General features: G+C 38.6%; 1 protein-coding gene across 1 annotated transcript in view; it reads right to left on the bottom strand.

Annotated features, from left to right (window-relative positions):
* The window catches only part of ATF6 (activating transcription factor 6), a 218,891-nt gene extending 193,931 nt beyond the window's left edge, over positions 1-24,960 (bottom strand). Inside the window, exons 1-6 of the mRNA XM_032639744.1 lie at positions 24,835-24,960; positions 13,877-13,941; positions 10,635-10,722; positions 8,577-8,683; positions 2,211-2,340; positions 1,415-1,618 (exon numbers count right to left, since the gene is read on the bottom strand). Coding sequence (XP_032495635.1) covers positions 1,415-1,618; positions 2,211-2,340; positions 8,577-8,683; positions 10,635-10,722; positions 13,877-13,941; positions 24,835-24,886 — 646 coding nt within the window. The 5' untranslated portion in view covers positions 24,887-24,960. The remainder of the gene's footprint in view (positions 1-1,414; positions 1,619-2,210; positions 2,341-8,576; positions 8,684-10,634; positions 10,723-13,876; positions 13,942-24,834) is intronic.
* Between the last annotated feature and the right edge of the window lie 1,203 nt (positions 24,961-26,163).

The following is a 26,163-nucleotide window of genomic DNA, read 5'->3' as shown; positions in this document are numbered from 1 at the left end:
ACTTCTATCATTCAAACATAGCCAATGGTCTGCTAAGAGCAAATTCTTACGAATACCCCTTGCTTTACATACTGGTCATGTTAATATCAAACTTTTATTTTTTATACATGTGTTTTAACAGCTTATGGGAACTATAATGAAGTTCTTCACAAGTTTAGATTCTCAGCCTTTGGGAAAACACAGACCCTTTTGAGATCCTGATGAAAGTTTTGGAGACTATCCCTAGAAAAATCCACAAATAACATACACTAAATCTTGCATTTTATTTCAAGGGGTTTATGAACACTTAACATCCATTCACAGGCCACAAGAATACCCATTCTACAGGACTGCTATTTTTCACAGGAAAAAGGCAGTAGTTTTCACCCTGTCCTAAGAGGGCAGGTATTTCAGGTTTGTTTGGTTGGAGTTTTTTTGGTAGGGATTGGTGGATTTTCACAGATCCATCCAGTCTCTCACCTAGTTCTTTTTATCAATGTCATATTGTCTATGACCATGGAACAGAACAAAGATAACAGAGTACCTGGAAATCAAATTTATGACGTTGCCCTCATTAAAACCATGCTCCAAAGAAATGAGCTAACAATCCATAGCTGGAAATACAGCCGTAAGTGTAACACTGGGTATTTATTTACAACCCATTCCCCATTGACCCCAGTCCTACTTGGTGCCAACAAGCTAAATCCAGGGAAAGAACGCTGTGCAAGTTTCCATTTAGTCATGTGTACACATATCAGTATAAGTACAATGATGAATAATCTTCCCAAGAGATCTCTATGTGCAAATGATTCCTATATCTGAATAGTACCAAATCCTCAAACTTGAACTTTCACTATAGACCTCAGCTTCTTGCAGAATCAACTATGGGAGGCCATCTAGTGGACAAAATATGGAAACACACATTCTTAGCTACTTGAAGACAGTTTCAGGTTTCTTCTTAATGCCCCATACAAGATCATGTTACTAAACAGCGCTGCCTCCTCAGAGATTATCTGACTCTACTGCCAAAACACACCTATGAGACCTGAAATGGACCATATTATTTTAAATACTGACTTCTCCTTAAAAACAAAAAAGTTCATGGACACAAAAATCTCAGAATAAAATGGCACCAAAAAAGTTTCCCAGATTTTCTTCTTCGTTACAAGTGGTTATATAAAACCACAAGCCTGAGAGACAGGTGCTTTCATAATTAAAACTGTGAGAAAAAAGAACTATCAGATGTAAATAATCTTGATAGCTATCTCCCTTGTTAGGATAGGAACCACATCTCTACAACATCCTCAGAACCAAGGACAATTCTTGACACACAGCATGTGCTCAGAAATTATACACTGAATTAAAACAAGTCACATGACACAAGCCTCAGGGCCCTCCAATTAAACATACACAGCCTCAAATTCCATTCAGGTACCTTTAGTGGGTGCAGGATGTATACTGATAATTGGCTGCTGCTTCGCCAATGGCATAAGTGTTGGCAGTGTTTGAATAATGATGGTTTTTGCTGGAACGCTGGGGTTTGTTTGAGTCTTGGGTGCTGCTGGAAGTAATAAAGGCTTGGGCTGAATTGAAGGTTTTGAACTCATCTGAATTTTTTTCTTTGGAGTCAGTCCATTTTCTGGAGAAAAACCAAACAAACCACAAATCAGTTTAAGGGCAATTAAGCAAATCCTAGAAAGCAGATTCTATTATACACCTTTCCCTAAACATTTTCTTGACCTCTGACTACCCTTACTGAAGTTTAAGCATAGCCACTCTATATCTTAATGGACTGAAGAAAAGTCCTCAATCTGAGGTCTTCCTTTTTGACCAAGCTGCAGCTTTGCCAAAGGGACACGTGAACCAGTAAAGAAGAATAGCTAAAACCCCTGAATAAAGCATCGAGGTGAATACGGTTAACAAACGTCACAGCCAAATGGCCCTCACGTTCAATATCTTTAACTGAAACTTTGAAATTTCTCCTGAAGATGGTGGGGCCCTAAATCTATTTAAAGTATCATTCACCTATAAAGACAAAAACAACCAGAGAAGATTATTTCTTCCCTTTCCTCTCCACATTAATCATCCACAACAAACAAAACAGGTCCACTAATTTAAAAACAGCAAGCCAGCTTAATAAACATACACTTAATCCAACATTTTCTTTTAAGAAATGGAGCCTAAGCTCAGTCTAAAATAGAGATAACAGAAGTTAGGAGATGGAGTAATACCAGTTTTGCTCTTAGGACTAATGATGGGCTTGTCTTCCTTCACTGGCTCTGCTGAGGAGGGACTATTAAAGCTTTCACCATATAAGGAAAAGGGAGACATCTGGGAAGTAGAAGACAAATCCAACTCCTCCTGTAGCAAAATAAAACACAAACAAATTCATGCAGAAGAATACTATCCTTGAGCAGAAAATTGCTTTGAAAGAGAGGCAAGATCTATATATAAACAGAAACACTTCAAGACAACTTCAAGGCAAAGGTGTGATATATTAGAGCTATATCTATATATGAAGTACTAAGAGATGATGGATAAATCAACATTATCCATCTATACTAAAGGAAAAATAACAAAAATGAAGTATGTCTATTTCATCCTCTTATATGAAAGATATGAATCACTGATCTGATCTGCTTCTACATTTTCTCCCACAAACTTTATATTTTACTTGTTCCTAGTCATACAAACATTTAGTATCATTATAGAGTTACAGTTAAAATGCTAATATCTTTCCCCCACCATCTCTTATTCTGTCTTACAGGAATCTCAAAAGCAAATAATTCTCACTATTTGTAACCTTTTCTATTTCTTAACACTGCCTTTGTCCCGAATGTTTTGAAAGAAAAACACTGAAAGGAGCAGGGCTATTTTATTTTATTTAATGGGTAAACTAATAATACAGAGGGACTTCCCTGGTGGTCCAGTGGTAAAGAATCCGCCTTACAAAGCAGGGGACATGGGTTTGATCCCTGGTCGGGGAACTAAGATCCCACACGCTGCAGGGCAACTAAGCTCACGCGCCACAACTACTAAGCTCACACACCTCAACTAGTGAGCCTGTGTGCTGCAAACTAGAGCCCACACGCTCTGGAACCTGGGTGCCACAACTACAGAGCCCACACGCTCTGGAACCTGGGTGCCACAACTACAGAGCCCACACACCCTGGACCCTGCGCGCCACAACTAGAAAGAAGCCCGCGCGCGGCAACAAAGAGCCCTCGTGCTACAATGAAAGATCCCGCATGCCTCAATGAAGACCCTGTGTGCCACAACTAAGACCCGATGCAATATACAAAAATACTTTTAAAAATAATAATAAATAAATATTTTTTTAAAAATACAGATATATAAATATTAATATTTTCTAAAAGTCTTTTAATATTCAGTGGATCTGTCTCATTTTGTTAGAATAAAGAAGCTTAACATAGGATAAAAGTAGCATTTCAATTCCAAGAGAAAAAGATGTTATGTATAATAATGGAATGGGCACAAGTACGTAAATACATACATCATACCATCTTCAAAAGAATCTATAAGATTACTGAAAGAAGAATTGAGAATACTTGTTTACTCTCAGCATGATGTAGGCTCCCTTACCTCAAAAAAGCCAGAAGCCATAAAGGAAGAAGAAACAGATTTGAACAAATAATAATTTAAATATTTTATAAGAAAAAAACAGAACATAAACAAAGTTAAAAGATACATATGGGGAGAAAATATTTGCCAAAAATGGATAAAGGAAAGAAACCACCATTTCATTGAAAAGGAAATGCAAATAGTATCCAAAGGCAAATTTAAAAGAAAATCTTTTTTTTTTAAATCATCAGATAAGAAAAAGTTAAAATGACCTGAAAGAGCATATGGAAGAAATGGTCATTCTCAGTAATGCTGGTGAGAATGAGAATTGTTTCATTCATTCATCCTCAACACCTATTCAGCATGTAGCCATAAGCGGGGCTGTATGAACCTTACAGAGTACATTATAAAAATAATATATTTGGAAAAAAACAAAGACTATGAGATAACACAGGAGGAAATGATTATCTTCATAGCCTTAGATGCTTACAAGGCATCTGATAAAATTCAGCAAAGATTCCTCATAAAAGTCCTAAAAATTAAGGACTGGAGGGACATTTTCTTAACATTAAAAAAAAAAGCTATGCATAATTGTATAGCCAAAGTCATACTTAATGGTAAAATACTAAATGCTTTGCCATTAAAGTCAGGACAAGAAAGAAATAATTGCTTTTTCTGTAATTCTAGCAGACATAATTATACTAGAAAATGAAATAAAAAGAATAAATACTAAAATAGAAGAAACAGAAGTGCCTTTGTTTTCAAGGTGATATGCTGTCTACTTGGAACACATTTAAGAACCAACTAACAAAATTTTCACTATGAAAATATTGTATTAATAATCACTTAGAGGGCTTCCATGGTGGCTCAGTGGTTGAGAGTCCGCCTGCCGATGCAGGGGACACGGGTTTGTGCCCCGGTCCAGGAAGATCCCACATGCCACGGAGCGGCTGGGCCCGTGAGCCATGGCTGCTGAGCCTGCGCGTCTGGAGCCTGTGCTCCGCAACGGGAGAGGCCACAACACGGAGAGACCCGCGTACCGCAAAAAAAAAAAAAAAAAGAATCCACCTGCCAATGCCAGGGACACGGGTTCAAGCCCTGATCCGGGAAGATCCCACATGCCACGGAGCAACTAAGCCCATACGCCACTGCTACTAAGCCTGCGCTAGAGCCCATAAGCCGCAACTACTGAGCTTGCATGCCACAACTACTGAAGACCGTGCGCCTAGAGCCCATGCTCCGCAACAAGAGAAGCCACTGCAATGAGAAGCCTGCACACCGCAACAAAGAATAGCCCCTGCTCGCCACAACTAGAGAAAGCCTGTGCGCAGGACCTAAGACTCAACACAGCCAAAAATAAATAAAATTCATTTTTTAAAAAACGAATTGATTTAATAAATGGTACTGGAACAATCCTTCTGATAGTCATTTGGGAAAACAAAAAACTTGGATTCATATTTCACATCATAAACCAAGATAACTCCAAATGGATCAGAGATCTAAATATTTAAAATAAAACCTTATGAAAAATATGTATTAACAGTCACTTAGAAACTATTACTTCCTGAATAATTTGATCCTAAGGCCACTAGATGGAGCAGTGCAAGACCAGCATCCATGCAGAGAGGCAGGCTGGTGGAGTATCGGAGCCTAAGGAGAGGAGGTAGGGGCAGGCAGCCCAGCACAGGGAGTCAGAGCAGATTACCCTGCTCATATTGGGTCAGCTTGATGCAGGTGTCAACGCCCAGAACACAGGAGTCGGTGTGAAGGGACCTGCACTGGCCAAATCCAGGATAACATAAGAATCAGAATAAATAATTATAGTAATGGGTTATAATCTGTTGAATAAACTAGGAAACCACGAGTCCATACTGATATAAACAAATAAATGAATAAATTTAAAGTCTGATGAGAAACAGGTTATTTTTACATAGTTTTAAAGTACCTCCTCATAAAATACTTATTTTGGGCAAAGGAAGAAAAAGCAACTTCACAGTGGAATAGCCTGGCAGACACCACCTTAATCAAATGAACAAAGTGAACCTCATCAGTAACAGGACAAATGAAAATTGTGTGCCATCACATCAAAAGTAAATGAGACAGACACAGCATCACTTCTGTGATATTCCTGCCACAAATACAAAACCTGAATCTCATCCTGAAGAAACATCAGACAAACCCAACTGAGGGACATTCTACAAAATAATTAGTCTTTAATCTCCAAAAGTGACAAGGTCATGAATGTCAAGGAAGAATGAACTGTTTCAACTGAAGGAGATTAAAGAGACAAGACAATCAAATGTAATGCGTGATTCTAAACTAGATCCTTCCGCTCACTAAAGGACATCTTTGGGACAACTGGTGCAATCTAAATGGGAATTGAAGATTAGATGATCGTATGGTATAAACATTTATTTCCTGATTTTAATGGTTTTATTGTGGCTAGAAGACATATCCTTGCTTGTAGGAAGTAGACACTGAAGTATTTGGGGGTGACAAGGCATCAAGTTGGCAACTTACTCTCAAATGGTTGAGGAAAAAAAAAAGTTCTTTGTAATGTACTTGTAATATTTCTATAAGTTTAAGGTTTTTCAAAACAAAAAGTTAATATAAGCAAGAAAACAAGAATAAAAATATTATAACCTATGAGTGGTGAAAACCCTCCTTTGAGTAACAACAACAAAAAGCAATAAAAGATTGATAATTCAGCTATGGAGAAAATGAACACCAAAAATAAAGCTTAAAGACAAATGACAAATTGGAGAAAAACACTTGTAACTTATTTCACAAACTAAACACTAATAATCCTAATATGTAATAAAACACTTTAAAAATTGAAGAGAAAAAGACCAATACAATCCAATAGAAAAGTGGACAAAAATTTGAACTGTTCATAAAAAGAAATGCAAATAGGCCTTAGACATATGAAATATACAAAAAGATGTTTAACCACACTTATAATAAAAGAAACAGAAAACAAAACATGCTGTGTAATGATGAAGGGAAAATTGGCCCTCTTACATACTGCTGGTCAGAATACACAACCGTACAACCTGTGGAGGGAAATCTGGCAATAAACAGTAACAGTAAAAAAGTATTCACCCCGATCTCAGCAATCTCTCTTTAGGAGTATAACCGGATATCTTTGCCAAGATATCCTGGCAAAAATATGAAGTGACTTATGTACATAATTATTTATTACAGCATTGTTTGAGTCCAGAAAAGACCAAAAACAACACAAATGTTCATCAATAAGGAAATCACTGAATAAAGTATAATATAGTCACACGGTGGGACACTATGCAGCCATAAAAGGGAATGAGAACGATTCTATATCCTGAAATTGGAGTTACCTCTAAGTTAAATAAGCAAGGTGCAGAGCAGGGTATGTAGTATGCTACCTTTTGTGTAAGAAAGGATGGAAAGGAAAGAGTAGGACAGAACTCAGGCTTCTGTGAATATACCTTGTTATATATTAATACTTTTGACTTCAAAAGTAAATTAAGTGGGCTTCCCTGGTGGCGCAGTGGTTGAGAGTCCGCCTGCCGATGCAGGGGACACGGGTTCGTGCCCCGGTCCGGGAGGATCCCACATGCCGCGGAGCGGCTGGGCCCGTGAGCCATGGCCGCTGAGCCTGCGCGTCCGGAGCCTGTCCTCCGCAACGGGAGAGGCCACAACAGTGAGAGGCCCGCGTAACGCATAAAAAAAAAAAAAAAAAAAAAAGTAAATTAAGTTTTTAAAATTAAATCATTGGAGAAACTGTGGGACCACAGAGGACTGCCAAGAGCGGCAATCAGAGAAAAGCTTCATAGAGAAAGTAATTTTTGAACTGGGACTTAAGGATGAATAGGAGTTTTCAAAGAAGAAAGAAAATGAGGCTATTTCAGGCAGAAGGAAGAGCATGTACAAAAACCTAAAATGGTAAGAGCAGAGATCTCGCTGCTCTTGTCCACGGATGGTGTTTGGCACAGTTCCTGGCACAGTTGTTGAATGACTGGAGCACACAGAAGCTCTCAGGGTTAAACCTAAGGGGAGTGTGAAGGTAGGAACAGGAAGGATGGTGAGAAACAAGACTGGAAAGGTAAACAGGAGCCAGAACATGGAAGGCCTAGTACACTGGCAATTTAAATTTTGTCCTTGTAAGGGTTGGGAAGGTTTTAAGCAAAAAACTGGCACAATCAAATTTGTGATTTTGAAAAATTTCTCTTTGAAGATTCCTCTGCTAAGAAAGGTTTGGGGACTTAGGAGGCAGAGAGACCAGTCAAAATTCTATTGCCTTAATCCAGATGAGGTGACGATGGCCTGGTGTGTGTGGAGAAGATGAATCTTAGAGATACTAAGTGGATAGAATCATCAGGATTTAGTAACTGACTATATGGAAATTATGCCAGAATGAAGATACCCCAATTTCCAGCAGATATAATTCACTGAAACAGTAATTTGAATTTTTCTTCTTGTATTTTTTCCTTTTCCTATTCCAAAAAATACCTAAGCCCTTTGGTACATCCTTTTCCTGGCCTCAGAGCTTTTGTCTAGATGAAGAGCAGAAGCATTTTTAAGGTGCTTTTGTAAAAAACCTTATTAGCGCATTCAAAAGGTAGTACTAGGCTTTCCTGAACTAAGGAGACTTCTAGGTTACATGGCTAAGGAGTTACAGAAACAGACCATCTTACAGTCTTCCATGTCCTCAAAGAATGTATATTCTAACGGGGAGTAAAGAGCGTAGCAGGGAGAAAAGACAATAAGTCAATAAACAAAAAAAATATTGGGTACTGGTACAGTGCAATGAAACAATGAAATTATGAAGACAAGAACATAAGGGAAGGAGGGCAAAACCAAAGAGACTAACAGCTTTCTAGCTCCCTCAAGGCCATTCCTCAAGATTCAGCTTCCTCAGGATTAAATGAGATAATAGGACTTATATTAGCACTTAATAAATGTTAACTGCCTCCCACACATACATATTTTCCAGATTCCACTGTAACCAAAATCACTGTAAAAGACTGGTTACTTACAGGAACATGCTGAGTCGAAGAATAAGAGTCCACTGACTGAGGAGATGAGACTGAACAACTTGAGGAGGCTGGAGAAAGTGGCTGAGGTTCTGCCTTAACATCTTTAACTGAAAAACAAGGGGCAAAAATTTTCCCACTGAACAATATAAACTCAGAATGAAATGAATAAGAAAGAAGGTAAAATCTGCTTTTAAAATTCAATGATATAGAAGCTAAGGTCACCAAAATATATCATCAAGTGAAAATTCAAGAGCAGAAAATAGTAAATCTAGTATGCTTCCATTTGTGTAATAAATTATACATGTGTATACTATTGTACTACTAGCATCTGCATTAACTCTCTTGAAGGATGAACATAAGAAATTGATAACAGTGGTTGTCTCTGGGAAGCAGAACTTGGTGGCTGAGGGACAAGAGCCAAAAGAGACACTTTTCTACTCTACAGACTTTTTGTACCTTTTGAATATTATGCAATATGCAAAATTATAGACTCCCCCCAAAATAATTTTAAAACATAAGAAACAGGAAAGAATTACTGTGGAAAGCATTTTTGACAATACAATTAAAACACAAAAATGTTCCTATCTTTTGAACTATGTATTTTTTAAAATGTGCTGAGTAACTATAGCCTAGGTGTTCCTAGGTGTCAAATTTATAACAGGGTAGGAATGGGGAAGAGAAGAATCTCTGTGGCAGACTGTGTTCTCCAAAGTTAGGTGCAAAATATCTACCATATCTCATGATCTACAATGTGATTTTGCCACTTCCCCATCAAGAAGTAGCCACTATTTCCTCCTCTGTTTGAATCTAGGTGGGCTTATGACTTCTTCAATTGACAGAGTATGGAAGTAATGCTATGTGAATCCCAAGGCTGTGTTACATTAGGCAATGCAGCTTCTATTTTGTGTGTTGAAACACTCACATTTGAGCCTTTGAAGTCTGACTACCATGAGACCACCAGGCTGTGAGGAAGCCAGGCCATATAGAAAGGTGACGTGTAAACACTCAAGTTGGCAGTCCTAGTCTTCAAGTCATTCCAGACCAGGCATCAGACATGTGAGTGAAGAAAACTTAAGGTAATTCTAGCCCCCAGTGTCAAGCTACCTCAGCCTTCAAATCTTCCCAGATGAGGTCTGGACACCATGGAGCAGAGACAAGCAATTCCTGGTGCATCCTGTCCAGATGCCTAACCCACAGATTCTGGAAGCCTAATAAAATGGTTATTGTTTTAAGCCACTAAGTTTTAGAGTAGTTTGTTACACAATGGTAGGAACCAGAACACTGGCTTTGTGTAGCTCTTATTCTGTGAGGGAAGACAGGAATTGAGCAAGATATACAAATACATAAAATGAAAGGGAAAAAGAAATGCAGCAGTGGGGAGGACTGCAATTTAGATGGGGAAATGTGCTGGTTATTTACACATTGTCTCTCAGCTCTAAGTCTACCTTCTATAGTCTGTGATGCAAATTATTAATACATGTCTCAGCTGGCTTCCTTTAGGTCCTGTCCATAGGGGATACTAGAAGGATACTAAAAGGTAGAAGGGATTTCTTCATCCTCCCATCAGCTTCATCCCAGAAGGGACAGTTTGCTCCAGGTTCCAGCTTTTTTCAGCACACCTAAAACCCACCTCATTGGGCCCCTTAAAGATACTAGCATTAGCCAGGTAGGGCCTCCTTCTCAGATGTGTATACACGGGACCCCTACACTAAGTTCCTAGGTTCTAATAATCCCAAGCTTCTTCCCTTTGATTCCCTAAATTCTGTCTAATTCTCAGATAGGTTAATCTCTTACAGAATATTACATATAATTCAAAATCAATATTTCTGAATAACAAAATTTTTATTCATTATGTGACTAACACATAACTATGAAATTCTTTATATCTATTTTTGGCAAGAAATTTACGTATGCCTTGCTACACCAAAACAGAATGTAGTCCCTGGAAATCTTTGGCCTACAAAAGTGGCCCGGTAACCCCACCTAATTTTGACTATTACCAAACTACAAAATAATATGGACCCATTTAAATTTTTTATCAATGAAATACATCATTACCTGTACAGAATTGATTGTTGATGTCCCAAATGCCTGTCTCCCAAGGCATCAAATCAATATCAAAATCAAGATTATCAAAATTATTTTCCTGTAGGTTTCAAATCAGCAAAAGATTACAAGATTAAAATATATACATCCAGAAATCAAACTAACAGATGCAATTTGCCATAAATAATATAATTGTGATTACCCAACTTAGTAAAAATAACTTTCTAAGTTAATCAGTTCATCTTGAAAATACATCTTGGAGAGCTGAGAGAGAAACCAATTTAGTTATTTTAAGCACAGTAGTAACAGCTAGGAAGGAGGTATTGAAGTCAACATCTATCTGAAAGATTCAGTTGGTCTCATTCTTTTCAGTGGAAATGGACCTTTACAACAGTCACAAAATATGTGTTTTGTCATAAAGGAGATCCAGCAAAATAAGTTTTCCCATTGCCATTAAGGAAAAGAAGTCACAACAAATGCCTATTTACAATATCATCTCTATATACAAGGGAAAGAATATAGATGTATCCAAAAGACATGCAGGAATCATAAAGAGACTGTAACTGAAACTTCAAATATACCAAATATTAAAATGCTTATGGGAGAAGGAAGAGATCCATAGGAGGATGGGTAATTTTATTTTTTTTTTACTGTTCTGTACTTTTCATATTTCTAAAATTAAATTTTTTTTAATCCTAGAAGATAAAACTAAGTTTCTCAAACAGGGGTCAGTAAACTTCTTAGAGGGGCTCTTAGTTTCTTTTCATTCGGATGACAATTTTTAAATTTAAATATAATCATATTCTGGGTCATCTGGATGACCATCTTATACCATATATATTAATGAAGAACTGCCACATGATTTCAGAGCCCTCATATGAGTTTAAGATTAAGACAGTACCACAACTATTTTAAATGTTTAAGGTTACAGAGGTAAGAACAGAAGTAAACTTAATATATAAACAGTACAACAAAGTTAAAAAGTAGTCAATATTAACTTAATGTGACAGATAATAAAACAGCAAGAAAGCAAGCCTCAGGAAAAAAGTAAAGGTTAATCTAGTTATCAATAACAACAATTTGGTAATAATTTCTAGAATATTATCATTTCAAATGTCTATTCTGTGGTTTATTTTTATTGAGAATGTAACAGAAGGAGAGAAGGGAAACTTTTCTTATGCTGCCCTAAACTGAGTAAATATTATTGCAAATTATATAAAGAGAATGTGTTAAAGTTCACATAAAAGAAAAGAAAAAACTACTTAAATTACGAAAGAACCACCTTTTAAATCAATCTCCTTTGCTTTTTTCTCATATTGGAATCTAGCTATCAAAAAATTAAGCAGCCCCACACTTTCAGCAACGAAAAATCTTCAAACTTTCTTAATCTAAGTAAACTGAGGAAGGATATTTGCCTGAGTGCTCACAATACTTTTTAACATGTTCAACAGTGACATGACCTACTTTGAGGATGCTTCATACTCAATCTTCAGACAAAAAAGTCAAATACATTTTACAGCATAAGAATTTTATCTGGTTGGAAATTTCACAGACCCATTTTATGTAAAGCAAAACATACTCGTACTTATATACTCTAGTTCTTCAATGACTTCTCAAGGGAAACTTGCACAGTCATGTGAAAGAAGAATGACTGTTTTAAAGCTAGAATGGGCTGTCTGAAACCATTTAATCCAATCTCTTATTTTATACCAGAAAAACTAAGGAACTGAAAGATTGAGTGACAGAATGTTAGTTATAAAATCAGGATCATATTTCCCTGAATCTTTCAAATTTACTATATTGTTTCTTGACGATGTTAGGCTCTGGAGGTTATGAAAAAATACCAGCTGCTTAAGCAAACAGCCAATATTAAAAGCCAATTTAATCAATAGACAACACTGTAAAGCATCTCACAGAGTAAATGAAACCATTAAAACCTCATGCATTGATTTAAAAAAATATCATGTGTTTCACTCCCTTCTATTGATTCATGGTAAAACAAGAATAATTTAGCAGTTGTTTTACCATGAATCAATAGAAGGGAGTGAAACACATGATATTTTTTAAATTTTTTCTTTGTCTTAAACTCACTAAGCGAGCTTTATTTTTTTTTTTTTTTTTTAAACATCTTTATTGGGGTATAATTGCTTTACAATGGTGTGTTAGTTTCTGCTTTACAACAAAGTGAATCAGCTATACATATACATATGTTCCCATATGTCTTCCCTCTTGCGTCTCCCTCCCTCCCACTCTCCCCATCCCACCCTTCCAGGCTGTCACAAAGCACCGAGCTAATATCCCTGTGCCTTGCGGCTGCTTCCCCCCAGCTATCTACCTTACTACGTTTGTTAGTGTGTATATGTCCATGACTCTCTCTCGCCCTGTCAAAACTCACCCTTCCCCCTCCCCATATCCTTAAGTCCGTTCTCCAGTAGGTCTGCGTCTTTATTCCTATCTTACCCCTAGGTTCTTCATGACATTTTTTTCCCTTAAATTCCATATATATGTGTTAGCATACGGTATTTGTCTTTTTCTTTCTGACTTACTTCACTCTGTATGACAGATTCTAGGTCTATCCATCTCATTACAAATAGCGAGCTTTATTTTTAATAAGGGCTTAAAAAATAAGTGATAAATATTCAACCTGATTGATATGCATATAAAATCACTCTGTTCACTTGAACTACTTCCCAAGTCAAACAGCACCTCACCCATTAAAGAATAAGACAAAGTAAGAGTTCAGGCCAAACAGCTTCACATATACTAATCCAGAAAAGAAAAAAAAAATGTAAAATATTTTTGAGAACTTAAAGTGCTGTAATAATAGCTTTTACGCATACTTCTAACCACCCAAAGGCAAAAAATAAGGACATTTCTAAGTTTCAGAGCTTTCAACACTAAGGATACATAACTTTAAAAAAGGAAGTTGGTAAGTTCTCTTAACTAGATCCATGACACACATACTCCTTAACATCACACTGTTTCCCTTATGCAGCAAAATATCTGTAAAAACCAAAAAAAAACCCCTGGGGCCAAAGGTAGACTTAGAATACAAGTCTTCTCATACCAAGACCAATGCAATTTCTACAATCCTACATTCACTGACTACAAAATGGCTACTAACTTTCATACTTAATCTTAAAAGTTATTTAAACTTAAATAACTAGCCTAAACGTGTTATCCTGAAATCTTCTTGCAATAATTAAAGATGAAATATCACATTATTCAGCATTTCTCCTCTAATAAATACTTACATAAGTTTCATTTGCCGCATCCAATTGCAGGTCATCATAGCCAAGTTCAGCAAAGAGGGCAGAATCTTTGGACAAAAGAAAAGAATAGATATTTACTGTTAATTCAATGTTTTGACAAAAGAATAAGCGCTGTATCCTTATGCCAGCTCTATTAGGGTTTCTCATTAGCCATTACTATTACTGATAAACTCTAGGAGTGTGAATGACAACCAATTCAAAGCTGGTTTCTAACATATGTATTGTTTTCCACATAATTTTTATCTTGTGAACTAAATCATTATACCAGGGATTAAAAAACAGGTTTTATGTCCTGTCATGTTGGACTAATTGATAGTGACTTTCTGGAACATTACTAACACAAATTCTGAGGCTTCATCTGGGTTCAGCACAAAAAAAAGTGACATGGTTGATCAGCGGTGATGACAGGAGAGGAATATGGCAACACATGTACCAGGTATTTGCCATCCTTGCCTTAAGTTAGAGGTACAACCAATTTTCTATCCAAACAACAAGGAATTCACTCATCTAAACCATTTCATTTATTTCAACAAATCTAACTATGTTCCAAATTCCTAATAAGATTTCCTTATAAACTGAGAAATATATGAACACAGGTCAAGGTGCTGATAAGGCCAAAGACGACTGATTACTGTATAATCTGTAATGTGCCTTTATTTTCTTTAACATTTCAGAACTTCAAGCACTTTGAAGAGTTTCCCAATCTAAGTCTGCCTTTGTACTCCCTACTAACATGCCACTGAAACTTGCTCTGGTGATTTCCCTACTTCACATATATAAGAACTACACTGCAAGTCTCTCACCGACTTGGCCAATGGTAGAAACATTTCACCAGCCTAAAACAAAATAGTACATAGCACATTTTTTGTGTGTAGTGATAATGAAAGGTTATTCATATAACTCTCAGAAAAGGACTACCTTAAACTCAGCTGCAGAGCAAAACAAAACAAAAAACCCATATAAATAGATGACTGTGGCTATGTACCTTATACACAGGCGAAAACTTGAAAGAGTTCTTTATCTGCTGCCTCTCATTTCTCTCCTCCCCTTTCCTTCTTGAACCTATTCAAATCAAGCTTCCCCCACCAACACATACACACGCATACACATCAGGTATTATGTCACCAATGATTTCTCCTCTGCTAAATTCAATGGTAAATTCATGGTCCTCATCTTACTCTCAACAGCATTTGAAACAGTTGATCTTTTCATATTAATTGAAGCATTTTCTTCACTTGGCTTCCAAATTACCATACTCACCTGGTTTTCCTCCCACCCTACTGGTTGGCCCTACCTTACTGGTTATTCTTCATCTTCTTAACATGAAATTGTCCCTGGGCTTAGTGCAAACTTTTCTATCTATTCTACTCCCTTTGTGATCTCAGCTGAGCTCATGGCTTTAAACAGCATCTATATGCCAAGGATTCCTAAATATACATCTCCAGTCCATACCTCAAGACGCATGTACACAGTGAGTACTCTACCTCTCCTCTTGGATATCTAAAAGGCATCTCAATCTTAACACATCCAAAACTGAGCTTCAAATCATCCCTCACCAAACCTCCTACTGGTTCGTCCTCATCTCAGTTAATGACAATTCAATTATCCCAGGAGCTCAGGTCAAAAACCTTAGGAATCATTGCTTACTTCCTCACTCTCTGTATTCAATCTACCAGTAAATCCTGTCAGCTCTGTCTTCAAAGTATGTATTGGTAATGTGGCATCTTACCTTTCCTTTCCGTTCTTCCTTCCCTTCCCTACTCTTCCCAACAGAGATGTCAGCAGAGCAAGGAGGGTGGTGGGGTTGTGTGTGTCATCCTCTGTGGCAATGTGCCTGGTACCCAAGGAAATAGGATGATACAGGAGGGGAGGTGCCTTGTGGAGGTGCCAGCATGCCTCAGATGCCAAAAAAATGGAGCAGTGGGAGGAGGAACAGAGTGGCAGATGTAAGAAGCAGCCTGAGTGGTTAGGAGAGTGATAGTACTGAACAAATGTGTTAATTGATGGAGCAAATGATAAAATATATTAGAGCTAGGTTTCTCACTTTCTGAGAAAGGATTTAGAAACGTGAAAAGGGAAGAGAATAAAAGAACCCTAAGATGTTGCACTGGAATTAGAAGTATTAATACGAACACATTTTCTTAAAATATTCATACACAGAAAGAATTATAGATGTTTGTATATGTGTGTACACATATACATACATGTATGTCCTAGTTCTGTCTGCTAACAGGTCCTAGAAACGAAGACATCCCACCAGCACTGAAAAATCGTATGTTTCCAGACCTTGGATACTGAATACCATCCTCTACTAAACGGAAGTCCACTGAAGGGCTCCTTAGAGAAAGAGCTGATTCCAGGGCTTAGGCAGAGAAAGTGCAAAATAGGCCTGGGAAAATCTTGTTGTGCCAGAAAACAAGGAAATCCTCAGAGAATGATGGAAACATGTCAAAAGAACAAAGGAGCTGATATGAATGGATTCTTACTGGCCAATTCTCAGAAAATCTGAGCATCAAAATAAAGCCAGATTACAACCCATTGAATCAAATAGGAATTAGTGAGCTCATAATGAAATAAACAAAGAAACAGAAAGCTTTTTCTTACAGTATAATGTCAATTAATAAATGTACACAGAATGTTAAGAGAGAATCACCATTTGGCATTAGAGTGGTACTCGATATAAGCTGGAGTTATCAATGGAGGCCAGGGCTGGTGAATGAAGGTTTAGTAAGGAATAGGACATTGGTGGCATTCAGATTATCTCCCCCAAAATACTGGGTTAGCCAAAAAGTTTGTTCAGGTTTTTCCATAAGATGTTACAAAAAAACCCGAAGGAACTTTTTGGCCAGCCCAATACGAATCAAATGTAAAAGGGGAAATAGTGACTTTACAGTGGAGAAATCCAGCAGATACTAACTTGACAATCTGATAAAGGTGAACATCACCTTGGAACAGGTCAACATAGTGTGCCTCTATCATTTCTCTAGCATTCCTGTCACGGACTCATGGCCTGATTCTGGTCATGAGGAAACAGTATATATAGACTTAGGTTTAGAGTCATCTTACAGAACAAAAGACCTGTACTCTTTAAGACTGTCCAGAATACAAGAAACAGGAAAAGACTAAGCAACCATCCCAGGTTGAAAAACTCTAAGGAGACATGAAAAGTAAAAGTAATGTGTGTTTGCAGGTAGGGTCCCAGACTAGAAAGGAAAAAGAGCCATTATTAAGACATATAGCAAAATATGAATGGTATCTGTGAATTGGATAGTAACGCTGTATCAATGTTCATTTCCTGACTGGAAGGAGTGTATGACAGTGATATAGGACAGTAACCTTGTTTGGGGGAGGAGGGGATACACATTGCAGTATTTAAGGGTAATGAGTTAACAACACATTTCACTCTCTTTTTCTCTCTCTGAAGAAGGAGAAATGGGGCAAATACAGTAAAATTTAACACTCAGGGAATCTGACAGGCATGCAACAGTTCTTTGCACAGTTCTTATAACTTTTCTGTAGGTTTGAAACTGTTCCAAAACTTAAATTTTGAATAAAAAATATACATGGGGAGCTTCCCTGGTGGTGCAGTGGTTAAGAATCTGCCTGCCAATGCAGAGGACACGGGTTCGAGCCCTGGTCCGGGAAGATCTCACATTTCGCGAAGCAACTAAGCCCGTGTGCCACAACTACTGAGCCTGCGCTCTAGAGCCCGCAAGCCACGACTACTGAGCCCATGTGCCACAACTACTGAAGCCCGTGCGCCTAGAGCCTGTGCTTCGCAACAAGAGAAGTCACCGCAATGAGAAGCCCACACTCACCACAACTAGAGAAAAGCCCGTGCGCAGAAGAGACCGAACACTGCCAAAAATAAAATTAAGAAATTTATTTAAAGAAATATATATATATATATATATATATATACACATGGGTATATACATATGCATATGTGTATGTGTATATATCCACAGTCAACCACTTCCATTATCTCCACTGCTCTCATCATAAATCACTTGGATTGATGCAGTAGCCTCCAAATGGTCTCTCTGCTTCTGCCCTTGACCCTCTTTCAGTATATTTTCAATAGAGCAGCTAAAGTGAGCCCATCAAAACATAGGATGTTATTGGGAATCAGGATTTACACAGTAGGAAAAGAGAAATAAAAGTATATAATGCAAGAAGGTGAGAAAGGACTCTGTGGTACTGGCTTTGAACTGTGGGTATTAGCATGAATTCATGCTTTTTAAAAATACATATTTCCTTGTTCTTAGGAGATACACAGTGAAGTGTTTAGGAGTTTCATATTACTTGCAGCCTGCTTTCAGATGATGAGAGAAGAGAGAAGTGTGGGTAATACTGAAAGAAAGAGTGAGCATGGCAGGATGTTAACAGTTGGTAAGTCTAGATAAGGGAAATACAGGTTATCACTGTACTGATCTTTTTTAACTTTTCTGTGCTTTGTGAATACTTAAAAAAACGGAGAGTGGGCTGATAAATACATTTGTATACTACAGAATATCTTAGAAAGATCCATGAGAAAGTGGTGACATTGGTGGCATTGGTTACCTATGAAGTATCTCTAAAATTTACTACCTACTTCTATATCTTTTTCACCAACCCCACGCTACCTACTATATAGATTTCTCCTAACAGTAGTAAACTATCGTAGCTGTTAGTTTTTGTTTGCTCAGCAAGCTTTCCCACCTGACTGCTGCTTTGACCATTTATTTATTCTTTTACTTCTTGTAAGATGAGAAATGGCCACTGGAAAACAGTGGTGACCTTAGAAAGAGCAGCTTTGGTGGAGTGGTGGAGCCTGACTGCATTGTGTTCAAGAGACAGTGAAAAAAGAGAAAGTGAAGTCAGTGAACGTGGACGTTTTTTAAAAAAGAATTCTGCTGTAAAATAAAAAAGAGAAATGTAGTTGAAGCTAAAAGGGAAGTAACATCTAAAGAGGGTTTGGGGGTTTTTCTTTCTTTTTCACTCTAGACAGGAGAAGCAACTACATGTAGGGATGGAAATGAAGATTCAGGAAACAGAAGGGAAGAAGAGCTTGAGCAATATTCTTGAATAAAGGGGTGGAGGCGGGGTGTCTAGGGACTTCCCTGGTGGTGCAGTGGTTAAGAATCCACCTGCCAATGCAGAGGACATGGGTTCGAGCCCTGGCCTGGGAAGATCCCACATGCCATGGAGCAACTAAGCCCATGTGCCACAACTACTGAGCCTGTGCTCTAGAGCCCATGAACCACAACTACTGAAGCCCACGCACCTGGAGCCCATGCACCGCAACGAAGAGTAGCCCCCACTCACTGCAACTACAGAAAGCCCGTGAGTAGCAACGAAGACCCAACACAGCCAAAAATAAATTAATTAATTAAAAAAAAATAAAACAAAGAAGGAGGGGTCTAAAGCACATATAGAAGTGATCGGTTCTAGCATTCCCACCAACAAAGAGAAGGCAAATATACTGGTACACGTATAGATGAGGTAGTAGGAGACTGCAGCAGTTCTCTTCTGATTCAAAGAATGCAGGAGGAGGTGCTGGAGGTTTGAGAAGAGAAGAACCTTTATAAAAACGATCATCAGAGAGAGAGGACCAAGGAAATACGATCAGCCAGGTAATACTTAATGGTCTATTTCAGGTTAGTATCATAAATTTAAAGTGAGACCAATCAGCATGGTTGAATTTTCTTTTTTAGCCACTTTCAGCTACTTGAGTGCATTCATGGAGTAGACAGAGTTGGATTTAGCCAAGGTTGTAGTTGATCAAAGAGAGAACTACAAAACAAGAGAGAGACAAGGATATTGAGGGTGTGAGGGAATGATTACAGAGACTGTCCATGGAATTTAAACTGGATAAGGGGAAAGTGATAACATAAAGGGGACGAGGGACAGTGAAAAGATGGCAGAATCTCAGCAGTGTTGAAGGTACCACTGGAATTGGAGTACTAAAGAGAGTGAGCTGGTAAGACAGAAGGTGATGGTCAGAGTGGGATGTTGGAACTGAGATTATGTTACTAGTACTGACAAGGTTTAGGTTTATGATTGGGGAAGAAAATGCCTGAGACAGGATGGAAGGTGGAGAGGAGACCCAGGAAACAAGAGGTCAGGGTATTTGAAGGATCTTCTCTGAGAATACTGAAATCAGCCAAGAATCATGATGGAAGGAGTGCTAAAGAAAGTGACAATAAGCTAGGAACTAAATTTTTTCAAAACGTGAGGGAGAGTGAACCAGAAATCACCAGATGACTATAAGAGGGAGAGGTAGAGGACAGCATGTGAGACAATGTGAAATTTAAGCCTGGATGTTTTTAGGGAGGATGAAAGGAGAATGATCTAAAAGTAGCAATGAAGAACAAGGAAGGTAACTAACCCACTTTCAGAGGCCCTAATGGAGAAAAGGTTTTGAGAATGAAAAGAGCTACCATTCACTAGGATTTTAGGGAAAACCGTGTTATCAGGGGAGTCAGGTTTTGGTCAACGCAGGAGGGTACAGAGAACTTTCACAGAAGACACTGAATTTATCAAAGAAACCACAATGGCAGATGGAAGCTTCTGATCTTGGTACATATATCTTATGTGCGGCAAAAAAAAAAGTGGCTTTTGCAAATTATAAGAAAAAGAAAGGGAGGGAGTGAGGGAGGTAGGAAGGAAAGAGGAAAGGAAAGATATACAAATGACAAATAAAGCATATGGGGACTTCCCTGGTGGTCCAGTGGTTAAGAATCCGCCTTCCAATGCAGGGTACATGGGTTCAATCCCTGGTCAGGGAACTAAGATCTTACATGCTGCAGGGCAACTAAACCTGTGTGCCACAACTACTGAGCATGAGATCCACAACTAGAGAGCCCACATGCCGCAACTAGAGAGCCCACATGCTCTAGAGCCTGAGCACCACAACTAGAGAGAGAAGCCTGCACGCCACAATGAATATCCCGCATGCCGCAACTAAGACCCAACACAGCCAAAACATAAAATAAACAAATATTTTTTAAAAGACCTTTCCTTTAAAAACAAATAGATAAAGCATATGAAAAGATGCTCCACATCACATGTTATCAGGGAACTACAAACTAAAATAATGAGATACCACTACACACCTATCAGGATGGCTATAATCTGAAACACTGGCAACACCAAATGTTGGCAGGACTGGAGCAACAGGAATGTTCATTCACTGCTGGTGGGAATGCAAAATGGCACAGCCACTCTGGAAGACAGGTTGAAAGTTTCTTACAAAACTGGACATACTCTTACTGTATGATCCAGCATTCATGCTCCTTGATATTTACCCAATTTATATGAAAACTTACGTCCACATAAAAAGCTGCAATGGAGTTCCCTGGTGGTCTAGTGGTTAGGATTTGGCGCTTTCACTGCCATGGCCCGGGTTCAATCCCTGGTCGGGGAACTGAGATCCTGCAAGGCTCACAGTGCAGCCAAAAAAAAACTGCACATGAATATTTATAGCAGCTTTATATATAACTGCCAACATTTGAAAGCAACCAATTTTAATTCTCTGTGCAGTGTCCATCACTGGAGAACAGTTTGTGGCTGTCCCTTCACTGCATGTAAGCCCTTTATAAGCCGGAACCTGTCACTCTTGTTCCCCATGCCTGGCCCTCTTTCCTGGCCTCAGTCTGTCTTTAACTGGTTTTGAGACCCTAGAAGCAACCAAGGCGTTTTTCAACAGGTAAATGGATAAACAAACTGTGTGCTATGGACCAAATTGTGTCCCCCCCAAAATTTATATATTGAACCCCCAAGATGACTGCACCCAGAGGTAGGGTGGTCTTTACGAGGTAATCAAGGTTAAATGAGGTTACAAGGGTGGGGCCCTAATCTACTAGAACTGTGGCCTTATAAGACTAAGAGATAGGTCTACCTACCTACCTACCTCTCTGTCTCCCCCACCTCTTCTTCCTTCCCTCCCTCCTTCCCTTTCCACCCCTCTGCCTCATGAGGACACAGCAAAAAAAAGTGGCCATCTATAAGCTAGGAAGAGAAGTCTCATCAGAACCTGACCATGCTGGCACCTGTGCTTGGACTTCCAGCCTCCAGAACTGTCAGAAAATAAATTTCTGTTGATTAAGCTTCCCAGGTATTTTGTTATGGGAGCCCAAAAGACACTGTGGTACATCCATACCATGGAATATTATTCAGTGCTGAAAAGAAATGAGCTATCAGGCCATTAAAAATAGAGGGATCTTAAATGCATTTTGCTAAATGAAAGAAGCCAAATTAAAAATGCTACGTACTCTATTATTCCAACAATATGACATTTTGAAAAAGGCAAAACTAGGTGACAGTGAAAAGAACAGTGGTTGTTGGGGCTTTGGAGGAGGGAGGCAGAGACAAATAGATGGAGCACAGCAGATTTTTTAGGGCAGTGTAACTATCCCATATGATACTGTAATGGTAGATACATGACATTATGCATTTGTCAAAACCCACAGAATGAACAAGAGTGAATCTTAATGTGAACTATGGACTTTAGTTAATGATAATGTATCAATACTGGCCTATCAATTGTAACAAATGTACTCCTCTAATGCAAGATGTTACCAATAGGGGAAACTTGGGGGGCAGGGGAACTCTGTACTATCCCCTCAATTATTCTGTAAATCTAAAACTGTACTAAAAGTAAACTCTATTAAGTATTAAAAACAATTACATGAAATAGAATTTCAGCATCCATAAATAAAGTTGTTTTGGAACAGTCATGCTCAGTTTACATTGTCCATGGCTGCTTTCGTACTACAACTGGCAGAGCTGAGGAGTCAGAACAGAGACCACATGACCACAAAAGCCTAAAATATTTACTATCTAGACCTTTACAGAAAATGTTCATAGGCCCGTTCAAAATTTCATCACCCCACATAAAGGGAAAATGCACATGGGATGCACATCCCATCATAGGCTGTTCTGAGTAAGTCATTTTTAATTATACAAAGTTGTTAAGAGTCACAAGTACTAATTACATAATCTGATTTTTAAAATTTTAACTAGCTAGCTTCTAATATAGAAAAAAAAAAAAAGTCAAATAAATCAGTGAACTACTTGAACACCCAAAATGGCAACTCCCAGAAAAAGAGTCCATATTCTACTGAGAAATGTTAGCAAACAGTAACCTTTCACTCCAGTGCCTGCAAAATCTATCCTACTTACTGAACACTTAAGGAGGCAGAATTAAAGTGTTCCACTAAGAAAAGATTGTTAACAGTTTGAAAAGAGAAGCTTGGAAAACCATGGGAAATGGGCATGTTCAGGGAGGGGCAGGGCAAGGTACCTGAGCTGAGTCAGTGAACCTACTACAAAGAACTGAATGCTCTGTTAAAGAACATTAAGACTAGGAGTCAACTGATCAGATTAGTCAGGAAAACGCAGCTTGGGTATCAGAAGACATAATAATGCTATCAGGAAATGCCTCACAGTTATAGTTTAAGAAACATCATGAAAATATAATAGTTGACTAGCTGAGAAAACAGATCATAACAACCCAGTATACTGAAGTAGATTTGTTAATAACTGGGGGGGTCTTGGTAAAAATCAAATCTGTAGAAATAACTTAGGAAAGCAATATAGAATAGTGACTAAGTGCACAGGCTTTGGAGGTAGACAAACCTGGTTCTGATCCTGTTTCTGACACTCACTAGCTATAAGACTCTGAGCGTTCGTTCTCTCTCAGCCTCAGTTTCCTCATCTGTAAAATAACAATACCTCACTGGACTGTTGGGAGGATTAAATAAGATAATGCACGTAAGAGCTAAGCAGGGCACCTGACACAAATAAAGTGCTTACCGGCAATTGTTCCTATTACTACGACTACACTTGGCTTGGGATGTAAGAGCTAAATAGGGCACCTGACACAAATAAAGTGCTTAACGGCAACTGTTCCTATTACTACGAATACATTTGGCTCGGGAAAATACATTTGGAAGAGATAGTCTAACGTTTTTCCAACAACTCATAGAAAACCTATCCAAGGACTGAAATAAATCTCTAACACTATATAACTTAAGAGAAGTTCTGCCCTTGGAAAATCAAATGAGGACTTCAGTTCAACAAAGAGAATTGAGATTACACTCTTGCTCCTGAGAACGATGGTCCAAGGGGGAAAAAATGAAGGTCAGTCTGGGTTTCCCCCAAATTTTAAAGCTAGTGAAGGGTGTAGGTTCACCGCAGGACACATTCAGGGACGTATACAACCCCAAATTCATACTGAAGCCCAAGAACAGTATTAGTACTATGTCTGGCAAACAAGGGAGGAATATAAGTTTCTTCTAAACACTTAGATGATAAAGCTTCTCCACTCTCATTTCCACTACATTCCATTCCACTCTTCCTGACCACAAAGCCAAACAAAATATCCATAACAAGAAAATTCAGAGTTGTATTCGGAGAGCAATCAGGATTATATCCGTTTATAAGCGTTAGGTCTACGTAATCAGGGACCTGGGGTCAGGTGCTGGGGTGCTTTGCTTCTCTGCCAAGATGGGCATCAGCCTCGATCAATAGTGGAAGCTTCGAGATGAGGATTCACATTCTCTCACACAAACCAAACACGTACACGTACACTCCATGGCAAGCAACTCCCACATCCCACACTCTGAAAAAATAGCTTGCAGCCTTTTTGATGGTCACAGCCATCCTGCCTAAGCTTCCTAATGACGTCGTTTTCGCCCCACAAAATCATCACCTGGTACTTTCCCAGAGGAAGCGGTGAAACACGATAGTAATTCCAATCAGGCAACATTTTACGCTCGCTGTCCCCAGGGCAGAAACCGACAGGTTCTGCTAGACTCTACTAGGACCACGGACGGAAGCAACGAGTGGCCCTCGCTCCCCCGGCAGGGTTCGTCCACACCTGTCACCACAAATGCGCGGAAGTAAGGAGGAAGAAACCTGGAGCCACCCCTGGTACAGTCTCAGATCCCACTCACCCCACTCTTCATCCGGCCGGTGAGGGAGTCCCGGACTAAAAGGGGACTCCATGGTGCCGGCAACGCCAGCCGGCACCCCCGAAACACACGTTCGCCTGCCCTGGAACTCGGCAACTAATATCTGGGACGGTGGCGGCAGACGGACAAAATACCCATAACGCTGACGCGACGGTGGCCGAATGAAGACAAATTGCTTCTGCGCGAGTGACGTCAGAGACTAAGCTAATTTTAAGCAAATCTCTGAGTAAATATTTCCCTTTTGGAGGTTTCGGCATTTTCTGTCCCGCTGTTTTAGGGAAAAAAGAAAGAGACGTAATCACTACTTCGGTTAAATAAGATATATTGATAACATTAAAAATGGGGAAGAAAATCCATTCTGAACATACTGGCTCGTCCCCTGAGTATCATTCTCAATACCACAGTGTAGATATATCAGAACAAAACTAGAGACTAAGAAAGTAAAGTTGGTTTAATTTTTACGAATAACTCACTATCAATGTAAAAATTCTCCGTATACACAAGTGTGTGGAAGGAAAACACACAACTATTTTTTCCAAATTCGTTTGAGCTGCCTCTCCACTGGCACAGTACCTGAGATAAGCAAAAATACTATGAATCGTACTTCTAGAAAGACTACGTTTATTTAAACAAATTTTAAAACGTAAATATAAAAGATAAACTCCCCCAAATCAAACTCACCTCCTTAAACATACATTTCTAAAGCATAGTACCTAGTAGTGAAAGTCAAAGCGACCCTACCCTAAGACCTACAATAAGGTAAATTCCCAGTCTTTTTATTACTAAAACTTAAGAAACGGTTTTGTTTAGAAAAATCCATCTACGTCACAAACTCTAACTGAAAATTTTAACTAAGTTTGACGAAGCAGTTTCAAGAATGCTACTTAATGGAATTTCTTTTTAAAGCATTTCAGCAGTTGAATATTTAAAATACTCTACCTTAAGAACACATATCCCCAATGGAGAAAAGACAGTCTCTTCAATAAGTGGTGCTGGGAAAACTGGACAGCTACATGTAAAAGAATGAAATTAGAAAACTCCCTTACACCATACACAAAAATAAACTCAAAATGGATTAAAGACCTAAATGTAAGGCCATACACTATCAAACTCTTAGAGGAAAACATAGGCAGAACACTCTATGACATAAATCACAGCAAGATCCTTTTTGACCCACCTCCCAGAGAAATGGAAATAAAAACAAAAATAAACAAGTGGAACTTAAAAGCTTTTGCACAGCAAAGGAAACCATAGGCAAGGTGAAAAGACAACCCTCAGAATGGGAGAAAATACTTGCAAACGAAGCAAATT

This window comes from Phocoena sinus, chromosome 1 (genome assembly GCF_008692025.1).
Source record: "Phocoena sinus isolate mPhoSin1 chromosome 1, mPhoSin1.pri, whole genome shotgun sequence".
Taxonomy (NCBI): Eukaryota; Metazoa; Chordata; class Mammalia; order Artiodactyla; family Phocoenidae; genus Phocoena; species Phocoena sinus.
This window is presented reverse-complemented; position numbering and strand designations above follow the sequence as displayed.